The sequence below is a fragment of the Phascolarctos cinereus genome, unplaced genomic scaffold, assembly GCF_003287225.1.
Source record: "Phascolarctos cinereus isolate Bilbo 61053 unplaced genomic scaffold, phaCin_HiC Scaffold_4;HRSCAF=312, whole genome shotgun sequence".
NCBI lineage: Eukaryota > Metazoa > Chordata > Mammalia > Diprotodontia > Phascolarctidae > Phascolarctos > Phascolarctos cinereus.
In genome coordinates this window covers 644,469,977-644,485,068 of record NW_027555847.1, presented here as the reverse complement: position 1 = coordinate 644,485,068, position 15,092 = coordinate 644,469,977, and the positions used below count along the sequence as shown (strand labels likewise).

Below are 15,092 nucleotides of genomic sequence, written 5' to 3'. Positions count from 1 at the left end.
GTATATGTATATGTATATGTATATGTATATGTATATGTATGCTGGATAAATTGTAGGTAATTCAGAGAGAAGGCACGAGCAATTGGAAGGACAGTGCTTTTTGTAGAAAGTAGGGTTTGAGCAAGGTCTTAAAGGGAAGAAGGGAGCAGAGATAAATAGGGAAAGCATTCCATGCATAAGGGTTTTGTTTTTCAGTCATTTTCATTGTATCTGACACATTTGAATTATATTGAACTATATATGGTAGATTTTGAACTTAGGTCCTCATGATTCCAAAATTCCATCCTCTATGTCATCTTTTATTAATTTGTGTTTTAATGTTTACAGTTCCTAGGACAGAACCTTGCACATAGTAGGTGCTAAGTAAATGTTTATTGAATTGAATATGAGGTATCTTGGGTTGACATATTGGCAAATAACTGTTGGACTCTTCCATCAATGCCAGCCACAATCCAATGCACAGTAACAGCAATACTACCTATAATACTTTCTGGTTTGAGCTATTGTTAAGATAACAAATAACTTTAATACAAAATATTACATGATAATTACATTACAGTCTTATAAAAGTGAATCTCTGCCATCCTGGTATCCTACATCTATTAGGTATCTCAATCCTCTGCATTTATAAATGCAGTTAATAGTAGATACTTTGAACCTTAATAATGATAATAATAGTTATCATTTATATAGTGCTTTAAGGTTTAGAAAGCACTTTACATAAGTCATCTCATTTGCTTCTCACAACAATGCTATGAAGTAAGTGCTATTATTATCCCTGTTTTGTGGGTGAGGAAACTGAGACTGGGAGAGTTTTAGTGACTTGCCCAGGGTCTTGCAGCTATTTAAGTGTCTGAGGTAGAATTTGAACTCAAGTCTTCCTAACTCCAACGCCAGCACTCTGTCCACTATGTTACCTAACTGCTCCCTCAGACCAAAGTAAATATACTTTTATACTATAGGTTCATCAGAGAAATGCAATCAGAATGTCCTGTGTTGGGGAAAAATTGTTACCCACTGGGGAGCATCAGAAATATTTTTTGGGAGCAGGTGACATTCACTTTGGGATTTAAAGAATGGATAGGAATTCAAAAAGGAAGAGAGAAAAGAGTCTAACAAGATGCACGGTCTTACATGATATAATAGAAGATGTACCGGCTATGGGAATTGGGCTATTTGGGTTTAAAACCTGTCTCTGTGATAATTATTTAGCAAGTCCCTTTTTCTCATCAACAAGAGGGCATAATAATACCTAACTACCCACTTAATGTGATTGTTACAAGGAGAGTGCTTCATAAACCTTAAAACAATATATTTACATGGGTTGCTATTACTGTTTTTATTGTTGCTGAATTATGATCTCTGTCAGAGGAGGTGGTGCCCCCACTGACAAAATCATGATTCTTTGAAGTATCTAAAGCATATAAGGTGAAGTATCTTTTTACTCTTTGCAAAATGGAGATTACTCTGAGGAAACTACTCTGGTACTTTGGTGTTTTCTTTAATCACAGATCAGTTCCCAAGTGTGAATCTTTAAATATATCTTAGTTTCCAAATAGGATCTCAGTTGACCCAAGGGTAAGGTTAAGACATGATTGGTAGCTCTTTTATTTCTTATTATTTAAATGAATGTTATGAATTAATAAAAGTAGAATGGGCTACCTTGAGAAATATTGTGTTCCTCTTCCTTTGACATTTTCAAGGAGAGACTTGAAAATCACTTTTTGTGTGTTTTATGAAGGGAATCCTTAATGGCATATAGGTTGGTCTAGATTGCCACTGAGGTCCCTTCTAACTCTCAAATTATCTTATTCTGTGAATGATCATAACAATTCATCATATTGTCTCATGCTGACCTGGACCAATTGGTTCAAGACATTTAGGGGAAATAACCCTACTGATTAGTTTTTTTTCTCTCCTTCTGTCCTTTCTTGCAGAATGGCAATTCAAGTAGACAAGTTCAACTTTGAGAGTTTCCCAGAGTCTCCTGCAGAAAGGACTCAATTTACGAACCCTAAACAACTTGAAGAGGAGAGGCAGGAAACCCGGGGTTTGGAGATCAACAGCAAGTTAGACATCCACTGGAATATCATATCCTTTGAGAGATGACAGAACAGAATGTTAATGAAAAATGCTTCAGCAGTTTACTTGGTAACTTAATACCAATTTTATGAGTGTTCGGGTTCTTGAAAGGGAGACGAAATAAGCTACTTAATTATAGATTCCTAACTATTGCTTATGCCATAAATAGCTCAGAAATGCCATAATGGGGAGGTCTGAATAAAATAGATGTTTTTTTTCTTTAAATCATAACACTTTTAAGGCTGCACATAATGAAATATTGATTAGGGCTTTTGGGGTTTTATGGTCTCTTTGATTTAGAGAAAAATAATTATTGCCAATTCTGATTTTAGCAATTTGTTGTCAAGGGGGTCCTGGTTCAGGTATGCCTGGAATTGGATTGCCTCTGAAGTCCTTTCCAATTCTGAAATTCTCTGATTCTATTAGTCACTCGTCTTCTCTGTGGTTTCAGGGAGGGAAGGCTGCATTGTAAAGGGGAACAAGCATTTGACCAAGACAAGAACCCTGCAACTAGTTATGTAACACTTGAAAAATTACTTAGGCTCTTTTGCCTTCAGTGACCTAATCTTTCAGACAAGGAGACTGGACTAGATAATCTCTAATGTCCCATCAGCCTTTGTTGATCTATTGACCTTGGGAATTTAAATCATTTAATCTCTTTAGTCCTTTAAGAGCCAACTATAACCCCCATGCAACAACTGAGAAATGAAGCTGTTAGTAGGTGAACGCATATATGAGAACAGATTTTAATGGTGAAGATTTGGCCATAATATGATAATAATTGTAAAAACTACATTTTAAAGTTTTAAAGTGTTTTATACATAATATCATTTGATTCCTCAAGTGGAGAAGGGAAGACTTAGGGAACATGATAACCGTCTTCAAGCATTTGAAGGCGTCTTTTGGAAGATTATTATTTTGCTTGATCTTAGATATCAAACTAGGATGTTGTAGAGAGCTTTTGGTTGGATATGAGGAAAAACCTTGCAAGAGTGAGAGCTGTTCACAAACAGAATGGTCTTCATCCCTAGAGATCTCCAGACAGGAGCTAGTTTAGCCCCTCTTCAGTAATATGGCAGAGGACCGTCTTTGCCAAGTATAGGTTAGATCAGAAGAACTCTAGGGGCCCTTTAAGCCCTGACATTCAGTGACTCAATGAATGTTAAGCCTGGGAAGGCCATCAAAGACCTTCTAGTCAAAATGCAGTGACATAGACTATGTAACAAAAGCACCAGGGCTCATGCGCCCTTCTCTGTGGGTGAGACTTGAAGACAGTATCTTTTGGAGGCAGCACACTTTGGGTACTGCTGCTGTTGCTCGTAAAATGTCTTGACTCCTTCTTGGGAATAAACCTTGTTGTTGATTTCAAGTCACAATAATAGGTCTCATTAAATTATAGTCACAATTTATTTTGTCATTATTGGCTTGGGAAGGGAGGGCGTGGGGAGAATGAAGACCTGGTTTAGTAATCTATTTAATTCACTAAGTTTGGCTTTACTGGACCAGGAATTATCAGTCTAAGTCCTACCACTGGCTTTTCCAAAAAGTTGTTACTCCATCTAGGCTCAGTTTCTTTCCCTTTTTAAGACTCAGTTTATCCATCTGTAAAACAAAGGATGTATGGAATGACTTCTAAAGGTCTTTTCTAGACCTTATCCTTGTAATTATTTTTCAGATGTCTTTTAACTCTTAAAAAAAATGCCATATGGAAAATAAACACTTATTAAGAGCTTACTATATACAATGCACCGTGAATGGTGCTGATGATGAAGAAATGTAACAATAATTGCTATTCTGAAGGAGCTTACAAGCTATGAAGTAAGATAAAGCATGCCCTTAGAACTATGTGATACATTTTCTGTTGGAGTGGTCCAAATGGAGTCATATGAAATATTTGAGAAAATAGATATTACTTTCAGCCGGGGATCATGAAAGACCTCATGGAGGAGGTGGACTTCAAGGAACTTAGCCTTGAAGGAAGTGTGGATGTGGCAAGGGAGAATGATGTGGAGGGGAGTTCAGGGGGCTGCTGGTGGCAGGAAACATCATTCTAAGCATATAGGAAAATATATGCAAAGACATGGAGTCAGGACAACATAGGATGAGATCACTGAATGGTTTGTAGTTCATTTTAATTAAAATATACAGTGAATAAAGGGGAGTGGTGAAAGAAAGATGGAAACAGATTTGAGCCAGGTTGTGAAGGGCCTTGAATTCTAGACTGAGGACTTTGTATTTTATTCCTGAGGCAATGAGGAATCCTTGAAGGTTTTTTTAGCAGGGCAGTGATGTGCAGCCCTGCGCATTAGATAACTGGCAGCTGTGTGACAGATAGCTTAGGAGGAAAAGACTAAAGATGGAAAGACCCATTAGGAGACTATTAGAGTAGTCCAAGCAAGAAGTAATATGGCTAGAACTGGGGTGGTAGTATTAAGATTTAAGAAAAGGGAATGGATAGAAGAAGTATTTTGGAGGCTGAACCAGTAGGATTTGGTAGTTGATTGGGTCTCAAGAATGAAATTCTAAACTCACAGAGAAATAATTCTGAAATGGAATGAGAAGGGATTGATCTGAAAAGATACAGGTAATACTTAAAAAGTTTTAAAAAATTTTAATTTTGTATTAAAAATTAAAAAATTAGAATGTTTATTTTAAAAATAATGTACAAAAGGTGACAGAGGATGCAGGTAGCAGAGAATGACTATAACACCATAGCATGGACTCATCCTATAAGAATAGTATGGGGATTACTGTAGTATTCCTACTAAGAATAGTAAGGAATACTAAAGCTCAGAATGAGCTGGCAAGGAAAGCTAAGGATAAGAAAAAGGGTTATTTTGTGATAAAAGAGGTGACAAAGTGTAGCCAGGAGGCATAGACAACTTTTCATAGATGTTTGATATCAAAGAGGAATTGGTGGGTGGGACCATAGTTTTAGGGATTGGCACAGTCAAGATCTGCAACCATTGAGGATATTTGGAAGACTCAATAATGTTCTTGATAGGTTCTTCCCAGAGAAGAGTCCAGACACAGTATAAACTGACAGAATTGATTGAATCAAGATATGACTTCAACATGGGTATTTCACAGAAGGTGTCCTTGGAAAAAGGTTCTGGTCTCTTTGTTTAAAAAATAGATAAAATTTTTTCATGGCTTCCTAACTACTCTTGAACTCCAAGGTCCCGTGTGATGGGCATTGTTGGTCTAGGTTGGTATAACACTTGCAAATGTCATGAGCCTACATACAGGATGAAACAATTTCTTTGAGGTGCAACACTCTTCATTCTGAACTCAGCTAACCCTGAGCTGAGGGGATCCAGTCAATCTCTTAGGAGCTTGTTGAAAACATGGAACATTTGCATTTAGATTGAAGTGTACCTGAAGTAGTTTCCAGGCATGCAGAGCTTGGGTTGGATTCATAGTATGCAATGGATTTACAGATATTTGTCCATTGCTAGCCAAAGAAACCAAAAAATAATAATGAGACCAGATCCATAGTCCTTTAAGGTTTACACAACACCTTCTTTACAAGAACACCGGGATGTTGGTAGTGTAGGTGTTTTTATCCCTATTTTACAAAGGGGGAAAGTGGGTCTTTTAAAAGTTAAATGGTCATATGTCATATGGTTATGCCATTGTCATATCCACTAAGAACAATACTAGCTAATTTTTACATGAGCATCATAGTTAGAGTGCTTTTGTTACAATAGCCCAGTGGGATAGATAGGTATAATGATTCCTGTTTCACTGATGTGAAAACTGAGGCATAGAGAAAGTGATTTGTTTGAAGTCACGTAGCTATCATGAATCACAGCAAGGAACTTGAATCCAGGACTCCTAACTTTAAGTGTAGTGTTCTTTCCATTATACCAGTTGTCCTTTTCTTCATGGTTATAAGTTCTGCCTTCTCTTTTTCTTCTTTTCCCTATAGTATCTAGTATAGGGATGAATACATGTTTCATGAAAATTCAATACTGTGAACAAGGGCCTTTGTTTTGTGCTAAGTGATTAGATAAAATGATCAATGAAATATGGTTTCTGCACAGTAAACAAGATAAGTCATGGGCACAAAGAGGGATTACATTTGTTCTCCTTGTCTCCTGAGGGTAACTCTAGGAGTGCAGATTTTATTAAATATCAGCAAGAACTTCTTACTGATTAGAGTTGTCTGAGATTGAATGGGTTCCCACAGAACAGTGAGCTTCCCTTTCTTGGAGGTCTTCAGATGAGCTGTCCATCAGTTGATGAAGAAGAGAGAAATAGTCTGTTAATAGAGAGGCAGTTTCTTATAGTGGTTAATGTTAGACTTGGAATCAGAAAGGCCTGGATTCAATTTTTCCTTCTTATACTTATAACTATGTGATGGGACAAGTCACTTAACCTCAGTGAATCTGTTTGCTCATCTGTAAAATGGGAATAATACCCAGTAATACCTATAGTATCAAGCTCATGAAGTTGCTACAAGACTTGAATGAGATAATGTGCATCAAGTATATTGAAAACTTGTAAAACGTTATATGCATACTTATATACATACATATATGTGTACATATATACATGCATGTATGTGTGTGTGTGTGTGTGTGTGTGTGTGTGACCACTGTGATTACGTGGTTACCATGACTTTTAAGAGTCTCTTTTAATGCTAAGATTCTATGATTCACGTAAGGAAAAAGAGAATATAATAAAAGTACAAAAGTGTATATGTGAGGGGAACAAAGTACTCTTCAAGTTCCTAAGACAGAGGGTGCATTTTTGACTTAGGGAAATCAGGAAAAACTTCCTGAAGCAGTTGGCACTTGAGTTGGTTCTTGAAGGTTGGTTAGAATTTCGGTAGGTCCAGATGGAATGAAAGAATGTTCTGAGTATAAGTGATTGACATAAGCAGTGGCCTAAGTATAGTACATATTCATGGAATAGTCAATACTGTAACTTGATTAAAGCATAAAGATGTGGAGAGGAGCAGGGACGGTTTGTCTAGATTGTGGAGAGCCTTTAATTCCAGATTGAAGAATATCACTCTTGCTGATCAGTTAGAATAATTTATAGATGTACTGCTTTGGGTCAGAAATAGGGGTAGAAGGAAACCAATTTGCTTCATCTGATAAAGATGAAATTGTAGGAGATGTGTTTAACTTCCTCAGTCAATCAGCAGGCATCTGTTAAGTGCCTAATATGTGTGTGTCAGTGTGTTGTATGCTGAGGATGCAAAGACAAGAAATAAAACAAAACCTGTTTTTTCAACTTCCCCAGGAAAATATGAAGTGAGGTCTCCAGCTGAGAATGTTAGGGGGAAAGGAGGCCTGAGAAACTTGACAAAAGAAGGTTTGGATAACTTCTGTGGGGAGACAGAATTAATTAGAGATGAGTCAAAGGATTACTTTGCCTCACCAAGAGCCCAGGCAAGATTATATAGCATAATGGGTGGTGTACCTGCTTAGCTTGGTTGTTCCTCTGTCTTTGTTCATCAGAAAGTGAGTATGGATTGAAGAGACACATTATATGAGCAACGCAGTGTTGAAGTTTGGGGCATATCTTATTAATTCCTGTCACTTTACTTGTGGGAAATGATGGTTTGCGAACCTCTTTCATATCAATTATTTCATTTTGTCTAAACAATAACCCAATGAAGTAGATAGGCCCGGCATTATTATTCTAACTTTATGGGTGAGGAGAATAGAAAGATTACATGATTTGCCCTGTGTCATGTCCTTAGTTCATGATGGGACCAGATGAGAGACCAGGTTTTTCTTTCCACTAACCCCATGCAGCCTCCAGTATTATCCAAAGCTTCTGTTACAGCCAAACTGAACCACTCATTATTTTGTAAGTATGTCATGTGCTTTCCGTAGTCAGCCAGTAAAATGTATTAAACACCTATTATGTGCCAGGTGGCTCAAAAGAAACATGAGATGTGCAAATTTAGAGACATCTCCATCCCAAATGTTCACATGGACTATTTGTGCCTGACCTATGGTAAGAATCTTCCAATCTTGTATTGGTCTGATCGGCCACAGTCAGATGCACTGTAACTTGACCCAACATAGTGATGTCATTTTGTTCTTCTTTGAGAATGAAGGACAACAACCATTGTGTGCCAGGTGCTGTGCTAAGTACTGGGGATACAATGAAAGGTAAAAGATCGTCCCTGCCTTCAAGGAGCTCATAGCTAATGGGAGAGACAACATGCAAACAACTAAGGCTCCTTCTTCCTTCCTCTCTGCTTCTCTACATCTTCATCCTTTTTTATTTACCGGAAAACTGAAAATAGAAATTAATTGTATTAGCCAAGTATTCCTACTATTATCTTGTAAGTTGTTTATGATTCCCTGAAATGCAACCCTAGTGATCTAACAGAATTATTGAGCTTAAAGGATAATACATCCAATTATCTCTAAGTGATCTCTAAAGCTCTTTTTAACTTGATGATTCCATAAATCTCTGAATTAAAGAATTTTAGAATCTCAGAATTGGAAGGGACCTCAGAGCTATTTTGAGAATCCCTCCCTGAATAAAATCTCTGACAGGTGGTCATCTAGAATCTGCTACCAAGGGGGCAGAGCCAAGATGGCAGAGTAAAATCAATGACTTGCTTGAGCTCTCCCCCAGACCCCTCCAAATACCTATAAAAAATGGCTCTAAACAAATTCTAAAGCAGCAGAACCCACAAAAAGACAGAGTGAAACAAATTGCCAGCCCACCGCAACCTGGATGGTTGATTGGAAAGGTCTATCCTGCTGGGCTGGGAGAGGAACGCAGTTTGGCGTGGATGCGCAGGCAAAACAGGCCTCAGCAAACCTGGAGCAACCCTCAAGAGGACTGAATCACAGGTAGCTGTGGCGAGTTCCAGACTTCTCAACCCATGAACGCCAAAGACAACTTAGAAGGTCAGTAGGAAAAGTCTGTGGTAAGAAAGAAGCTTGGTCCCAGGCCCAGTCCCCAAGTGTGGCCCTAGAGCGGTGGCTGCTTCCTGAACTTCTGGCCCACAGTCTGATGGGGGAATCCAGTGGCTGATCAGAAGGGTTTTGCAGGAATCTCTTTGCTGGTGCTGAGGCAGGATTCTCTTGCTTTGCCTATGCGTGGATCTGTTCACAGTTCTGGGTGGTGGTCCTGGGGTGAGAAAGAGTGCTGGTGTGGTGGCTATTGTAGTGGTGGTGAAAAGAAAATCCTCCTCACAGTTCCAAGGCAGAAAAGAATGCTTGTGGTCACTCATAGATCAGAGCACAGGCCTGGAAAGGAGTAAACACCTTGCCACTTATCATACCACCTTGGAAGAACTGAAAATTTACAGGTTCCTAGAAGCATCTTTGAAAACAGCTGCACAAAACCCCGAAGCTTGGGACAGTACATTCTGCACACTGGAAGCAGACCCCTACCTTAACAAAGAGTTTAAAACTCAAGTAATTGGCTAGGATCATGAGCAAACCTTGCAAAACAAGTCAGACTATATTATCTTACTTTGGTGACAAAGAAGATCGAAACATACAACCAGAAGAAGACAACAAAGTCAAAGCTCCCATATCCAAAGCCTCCAAGAAAAATATGAATCAGTCCGAGGCCATGGAAGAGAAGGAAATTAAATGATGATTTATGTATTTTTCCTGGATAAAACAATCTAGCTTGAGTCTTAGGTTTGAGTATTTTTTAGTATGTTTGAGAATTGCAAGTCTAATATACTTAGAGAAAATACAAAGAGTGTGTCATATATTTCTCAGGAGAAATGGCATAATGGGGAAAAAAAATGCAAAACTAACATTCTGAAAGTCTGTGTTCTAATTCTGACTCTGTCACTAGTGTTTTGACCTTGAGCAAATCCTTTCCTTTTTTTATTTTTATTTTTTTTCCACTTTACTTTTCTGGGCCTCAGTTTACACATTTGTAAATTGAGAGAAGTAGGAAGCAGGAAGCACAGTGGATAGAGTGCTGGCTAGAGTCATGAAGACTCATCTTTGTGAATTGAAATCTGGCTACACATACTTAAGTGACCATAAGCAAGTTACCTGTTAGAAATATACTTGACACCAAAAATTTAGTATCGAAAATTTATCATAAAGAAAGTCCAGAGGATTTAGACGTTTCTAGCCAGAAGCGGGTTCCACCCGTCTTCAGGAGGGGTGGGCCCTGAGTGCAAGGGAAAGTGTGCTTTTATGCAGTTGAATTCCTCACGAAACCTCCCAGGGATTGGTCCAACCCTTCCCAGGTTACACCCTTCCTTACATGTTTCCCCTTGATATGCTCAAGTATGTTTCCCCTCCCTTGGTCATACGTCCCATGACTCGTTAATGAGGTTCTAATTTTATGCGGGGTGTGTCAGATAACAGTCAGGTGTCCTCAGGTTGACCCTAACTGGTCTGAGCTGGCTCGACCCTTATCTTGATTTTGGGGTCTTTTTGGAGCAATCCACTTTTTATTGGCTAAGCCCGAGCCCACCTACAGTGTACCACTTCCTGGATATGTTCTTTAAATCTCTGCATTATTCTACCTGTGGAAACATAAGCCCTTCTAACTCTAACATTACCTATCCTTGTTTGCCTCAGTTTCCTCATCTGTAAAAGGAACTGGAGAAGGAAATGGCAAACCGCTCCAGTATCTTTGCCACTTAAACCCCAAATGAGGTCATGAAGAGTCAGATCCAACTGAACAACAACAAAATTGAGAAGGCTGGTCAGAGTGATCTATCTATAAAGCTACCTTCAAACTTTAATATTCTAATTGTCTTAATTTTCTATATCACAGCACCACTATGTGTTATGTAGTGTTTTCCAGCTCAGAGCACCTATGCTTTCCAACAATCTTATCAGCTCTAAAATTCTCTGGTAATAAAAATAGCATTTATATAGCATTTAAGATTTTTCAAAGCATTTTACAAATATCCAACTTTCTCCTCACAACAACCCTGAGAAGTATTATTATTCCCATTTTACAAATGAGGAATCTGAGGCAAACAGAAGACAAATGACTTGCCCATTGTCATATAGCTAGTAAGTGTCTGAAACTGGATTTGAACTCAAGTCTTCCTGACTCTCAGGCACATTGCTATGTGTACTAGGTCACTACCTTACAAAGGTGATGTTGATTTTGGACTCTATTCAATGCCAGGCACATAATATATGGTCATTAAGTACTTGAATTGTATTAAAAGCCAATTAAATTTGAATATCAAGCTCTTAATTTGCTTTCAAAAAGAAAATAGAAAAGTCCATTTGAAGTTTTTTCCTGTACTTCCTTACCCCAGCTTAAAGTGATTTGAGAAATTCCTTTCCTTTCTTTGTTACAGCTATAAACTTACTAACTATGGAAACTCCAGAGACAATGAAGGCCAACAGCCATGAGAGGCTTTCTCTTTAGAAGAACCTGACTGCTGTGTTCTTTCCATTAAGAAAAGCTGTAGAGTGAATTTAATTAAGGAGCGTTGAGATAATTTACATTAAGAACATGATCTCTGTCTTTCTCTTTTTAGCATCTGGAGTGACATCTGGTATTGACTGAACAGTCAGCTTTAGTTATTGTAAGTCAGAATTCAAACAGATGGAACAGCCAAAGTTTGAATTGGCCAATAATTTCATCATGTGCTTTTAATGATATTTTCCAAATATTTAGGTTTTTTAAAAATTGAATGTAATTTGACATCTATATATTATTTTAGAAATTTTCAAATTAGACCAATAAATAAAGGTGGCTACTTAAGAGTTTTTTTTTTAAATTCCATTTTAGCAATTCTGTTATTAAAATTACAGGTAGATATATACCCATCTACTCAACAACTGGGCAAAGAACAGAAAAGAGAAAAAAAACCCTAACTTGTTTTAAGAAAACAGTGGCACTAGGAATCTGTAATCCCATTATTTGGTTGTTTAACTTCTCTGAGCCTTCATTTTCTCATTTGTAAAAAGGAAGAGTTGGACTGAGTTAACAACCTGTTTTAATTTTCCATGTTCAAATATTGTTAAGTTCTAAATTTTTATTAAAAAAGGCCCTCATACTCTGCGTGTTTTAATAGTATGTTCTAGTATTCTGTGTTCTAAGTCCTTTCTAGCTTGAGCATTCTATTTCCTAAATACCATTTGAGTGCTAATAATCTATATTAGGCAGATAAAGGGCATAGTGCTGGGCCTGGAGTCAGGAAGACTCATCCTCCTGAGTTCAAATGTGGCTTCAGATTACTAGCAGTGTGACCCTGGGCAAGTCAGTTAACCCTATTTGCCTCAGTTCCTCATCTGTAAAATGGAAAAGGAAATGGCAAACCATTTCAGTATCTTTGCCAAGAAAACCCCAGGTGGAGTCACAAAGAGTCAGACACGACTGAACAACCGCCACTACCAACAACAATCAATATTCAGGGTAATACAAGCATTGAATGTTTTTAGGTCCTTTCCAGCTTTGACAATAGGTATAATTAAGTCCCTTTCACTTGATATTCTAGGATGCTGTTATTCTAAATGGACTACAAAATGCCATCTTTAAATGTCAAGAGCAAGTCTAATGTGTAATACATGCCCATTCTGCCCTAGTTTTAAATGTACAATAAGGATTCAATAAATGATGAACACATTCCATTTTGGGGGGGGGTCAGTATATTGTCTTTTACCTCTGCTAGGAGCCTTCAAATTTGCTTGTAGATAGGACATCCAGTTTTAGGTATCTGAAAGGCAACTGGTGATGCTTCAAATAGGAGATGGCACCTGAACTGTGCCTTAAATGAAAGTAAAGATCCTAAGAGAAGGAGATGAGGAAGACATGTATTTGAGTTACACAGAAGAGGCCATGCAAAGACACAGAGGCAGGAAATGAGGGATTCCATTTGGGGAATAACAAGTAAGCTAAGGCTATCAAGTGAGCAAGCATTTATTAAGTGCCTACTGTGTGCCAGGTGCTGTGCTAGGACACTGGGAATACAAAGAAAGGCAGAAGATAGTCCTTGCCCTCAAGAATTTCACATTCTAGGGGGGAGACAGCATGTAAATAATTATGTATAAACAAGATAGTTTCAAGCAAATTAGATTATCAACAAAGGGAAGGCACTAGCATTAAGGGTGATCAAGAAAGGCTTCTTGTAGAAAGTGGGATATTAGCTGAAACTTGAAGGAAGCCAGGAGATAGAAATGAAGAAGGAGACAATTCCAGTCAAAGGTTCAAAGTGAAAGTGCTTGGGGTCTTATGAAAGGGACATCAAGGAGGCCAGTGTCACTCTATTGCAAAGTATTTAGGGAGCAATCAGGTGTAAGAAGAGTGGAAAGGTAGGAAGGGTATAGGTTATGAAGGGCTTTGAATGCCAGACAGGATTTTGTATTTGATACTGGAGGTGATAAGAGAGGCCATTGGAATTTAGTGCCTGAGGATCAGAGTGAGATGATGTGTGTGTAATATGATCAGACCTATCCATTAGGAAGATCAGTTTGATAGCTAAGTAGAAGACTAGAGTATCTTTTCATATATCCTCTCTCTAAGGTGAAGAGACTCCTACAGATCCACCAAAATTAATGAATGTCCTTCATGTTGCTTTTTCAAAAGCCGGTATTAAGATACTTGTATTTTAGTTGTTTTTCACTCTCTGTGACCCCATTTGGGGTTTTCTTGGCAAAGATGCTGGACTGGTTTGCCATTTCCTTCTCCAGCTTATTTTACAGTTGACGAATTGAAGCAGACTGGGTTAAGTGACTTGCCCGAAGTCACGCAGATATATAGTTGTCTGAGGCTGGAATTGAACTTTAGGCCCTCTACTCTATCCACTGCATCACCTAGCTGCCCCATTTAGGTATTTACAGCTCTCCTGTTTATCATGCATAAAGATTAAATATTGAACTAAATTTAAATCAGGTGTCTTAGAGAAAAAATACACCCAGGTTTCATAAATAGTAGATATTCTTCATAATCTGAGCAGCTGAGGAAAACCTCCTGGTCCCCTTTTACTGCTCACAAATAGCCATATCCTCTTCCAAAAGAGCCCACTTGTCCTGGGAACAGTTAAGACACTGTTCCCATAAATCCAAACCCGAATGGTGTTATGTCATACACCTAGATGATAGGAGGCAGTAACCAAATGCCATCGGTGAGCATATGCCTCCTTTCTATTCAACAAATATGGTGCTGTTGAGTCTTGCAAACCAAGTGTTTGTGCACGTCCTGGTGTGTTTTAAATTCCTTTCTCTTACTTGTTCTTGTATAAGGGGATGAGATGTCTGCTGAATATAAAAGTTTCAGAGAGGCAAATAACAACAACAACAACACTTACATAGCACTTTAAAATTTACAAAGCTTCTTTCAACAGTCATATTTAGTGGGTAATTATTGTCACCTCGTAAATAAATCAAGAACTTGAGTGACTTGCTCAGGGTCATGTGGTTAATATCAGAAGCATGACTCAAATTAAGGGCTTCCAACTTTGAGATTTGGCTCTCTTCCCATTCGGCCATGCTGACTTGTGTTTACCAGAAACATACTAGAATAGAAAGAATGCTAGATTTGGAGTCAGATGTTTTGGATTTATATTCTTCCTACTTACTTCCTGTGTGATTTTACAAAACTCACTTAACCCCTCTAATCCTCAGTTTTGTCACTGAGAAAATGAGAGAGTTAGAATGCGTGATTTCTAAGTGTTCTTCCCTATCTAAACCATATGAAACAAAAAGATATCTTGGCTTTTCTGTTGGAGGAAATGTCAGTCCTTTGTCATTGGCAGTATGCAAGTGCTTACACTGATACAGCCGTACTTTCTTGTCTGGCTCTCTTTTTGAAAAATGCTTGCATTGGTAATGTGGCTATTCTAGGTGAGGATACAATTTGTGACAATGGAGTAAAGTAACTAGAGTTGTTACCATGCTATAATAATTGCTATAAATATGCTATGAATAATTGAAATGACTGCTTAATAAATCCTTCTTTTAAATCCATTCATTGATACAGCCATATTAACATAAGCTTCTTTTTCATTTGAATTCAAAGAATTCTTGGTTTCTGTTAAACCTGACTTAAAAAAGGTGGCATCATACTATGTTTTAGGCAGACAGCTT

The 15,092-nt window shown here is 38.0% G+C and overlaps 1 protein-coding gene across 3 annotated transcripts in view; it reads left to right on the top strand.

Annotated features, from left to right (window-relative positions):
• TRAPPC9 (trafficking protein particle complex subunit 9) overlaps positions 1–15,092 on the top strand; it is a 942,595-nt gene that overhangs the window by 597,283 nt on the left and 330,220 nt on the right. The window contains exon 20 of one of the 3 annotated variants that reach the window (XM_020967021.2): positions 1,938–2,091. The exons of 1 other annotated variant lie outside the window; for it this stretch is intronic. In XM_020967021.2, the coding sequence (XP_020822680.1) occupies positions 1,938–2,091 (154 nt within the window). Of the gene's footprint in view, positions 1–1,937; positions 2,136–15,092 lie in introns of those variants that run through there. One more of the 3 variants, XM_078153761.1, reaches the window with a different exon arrangement.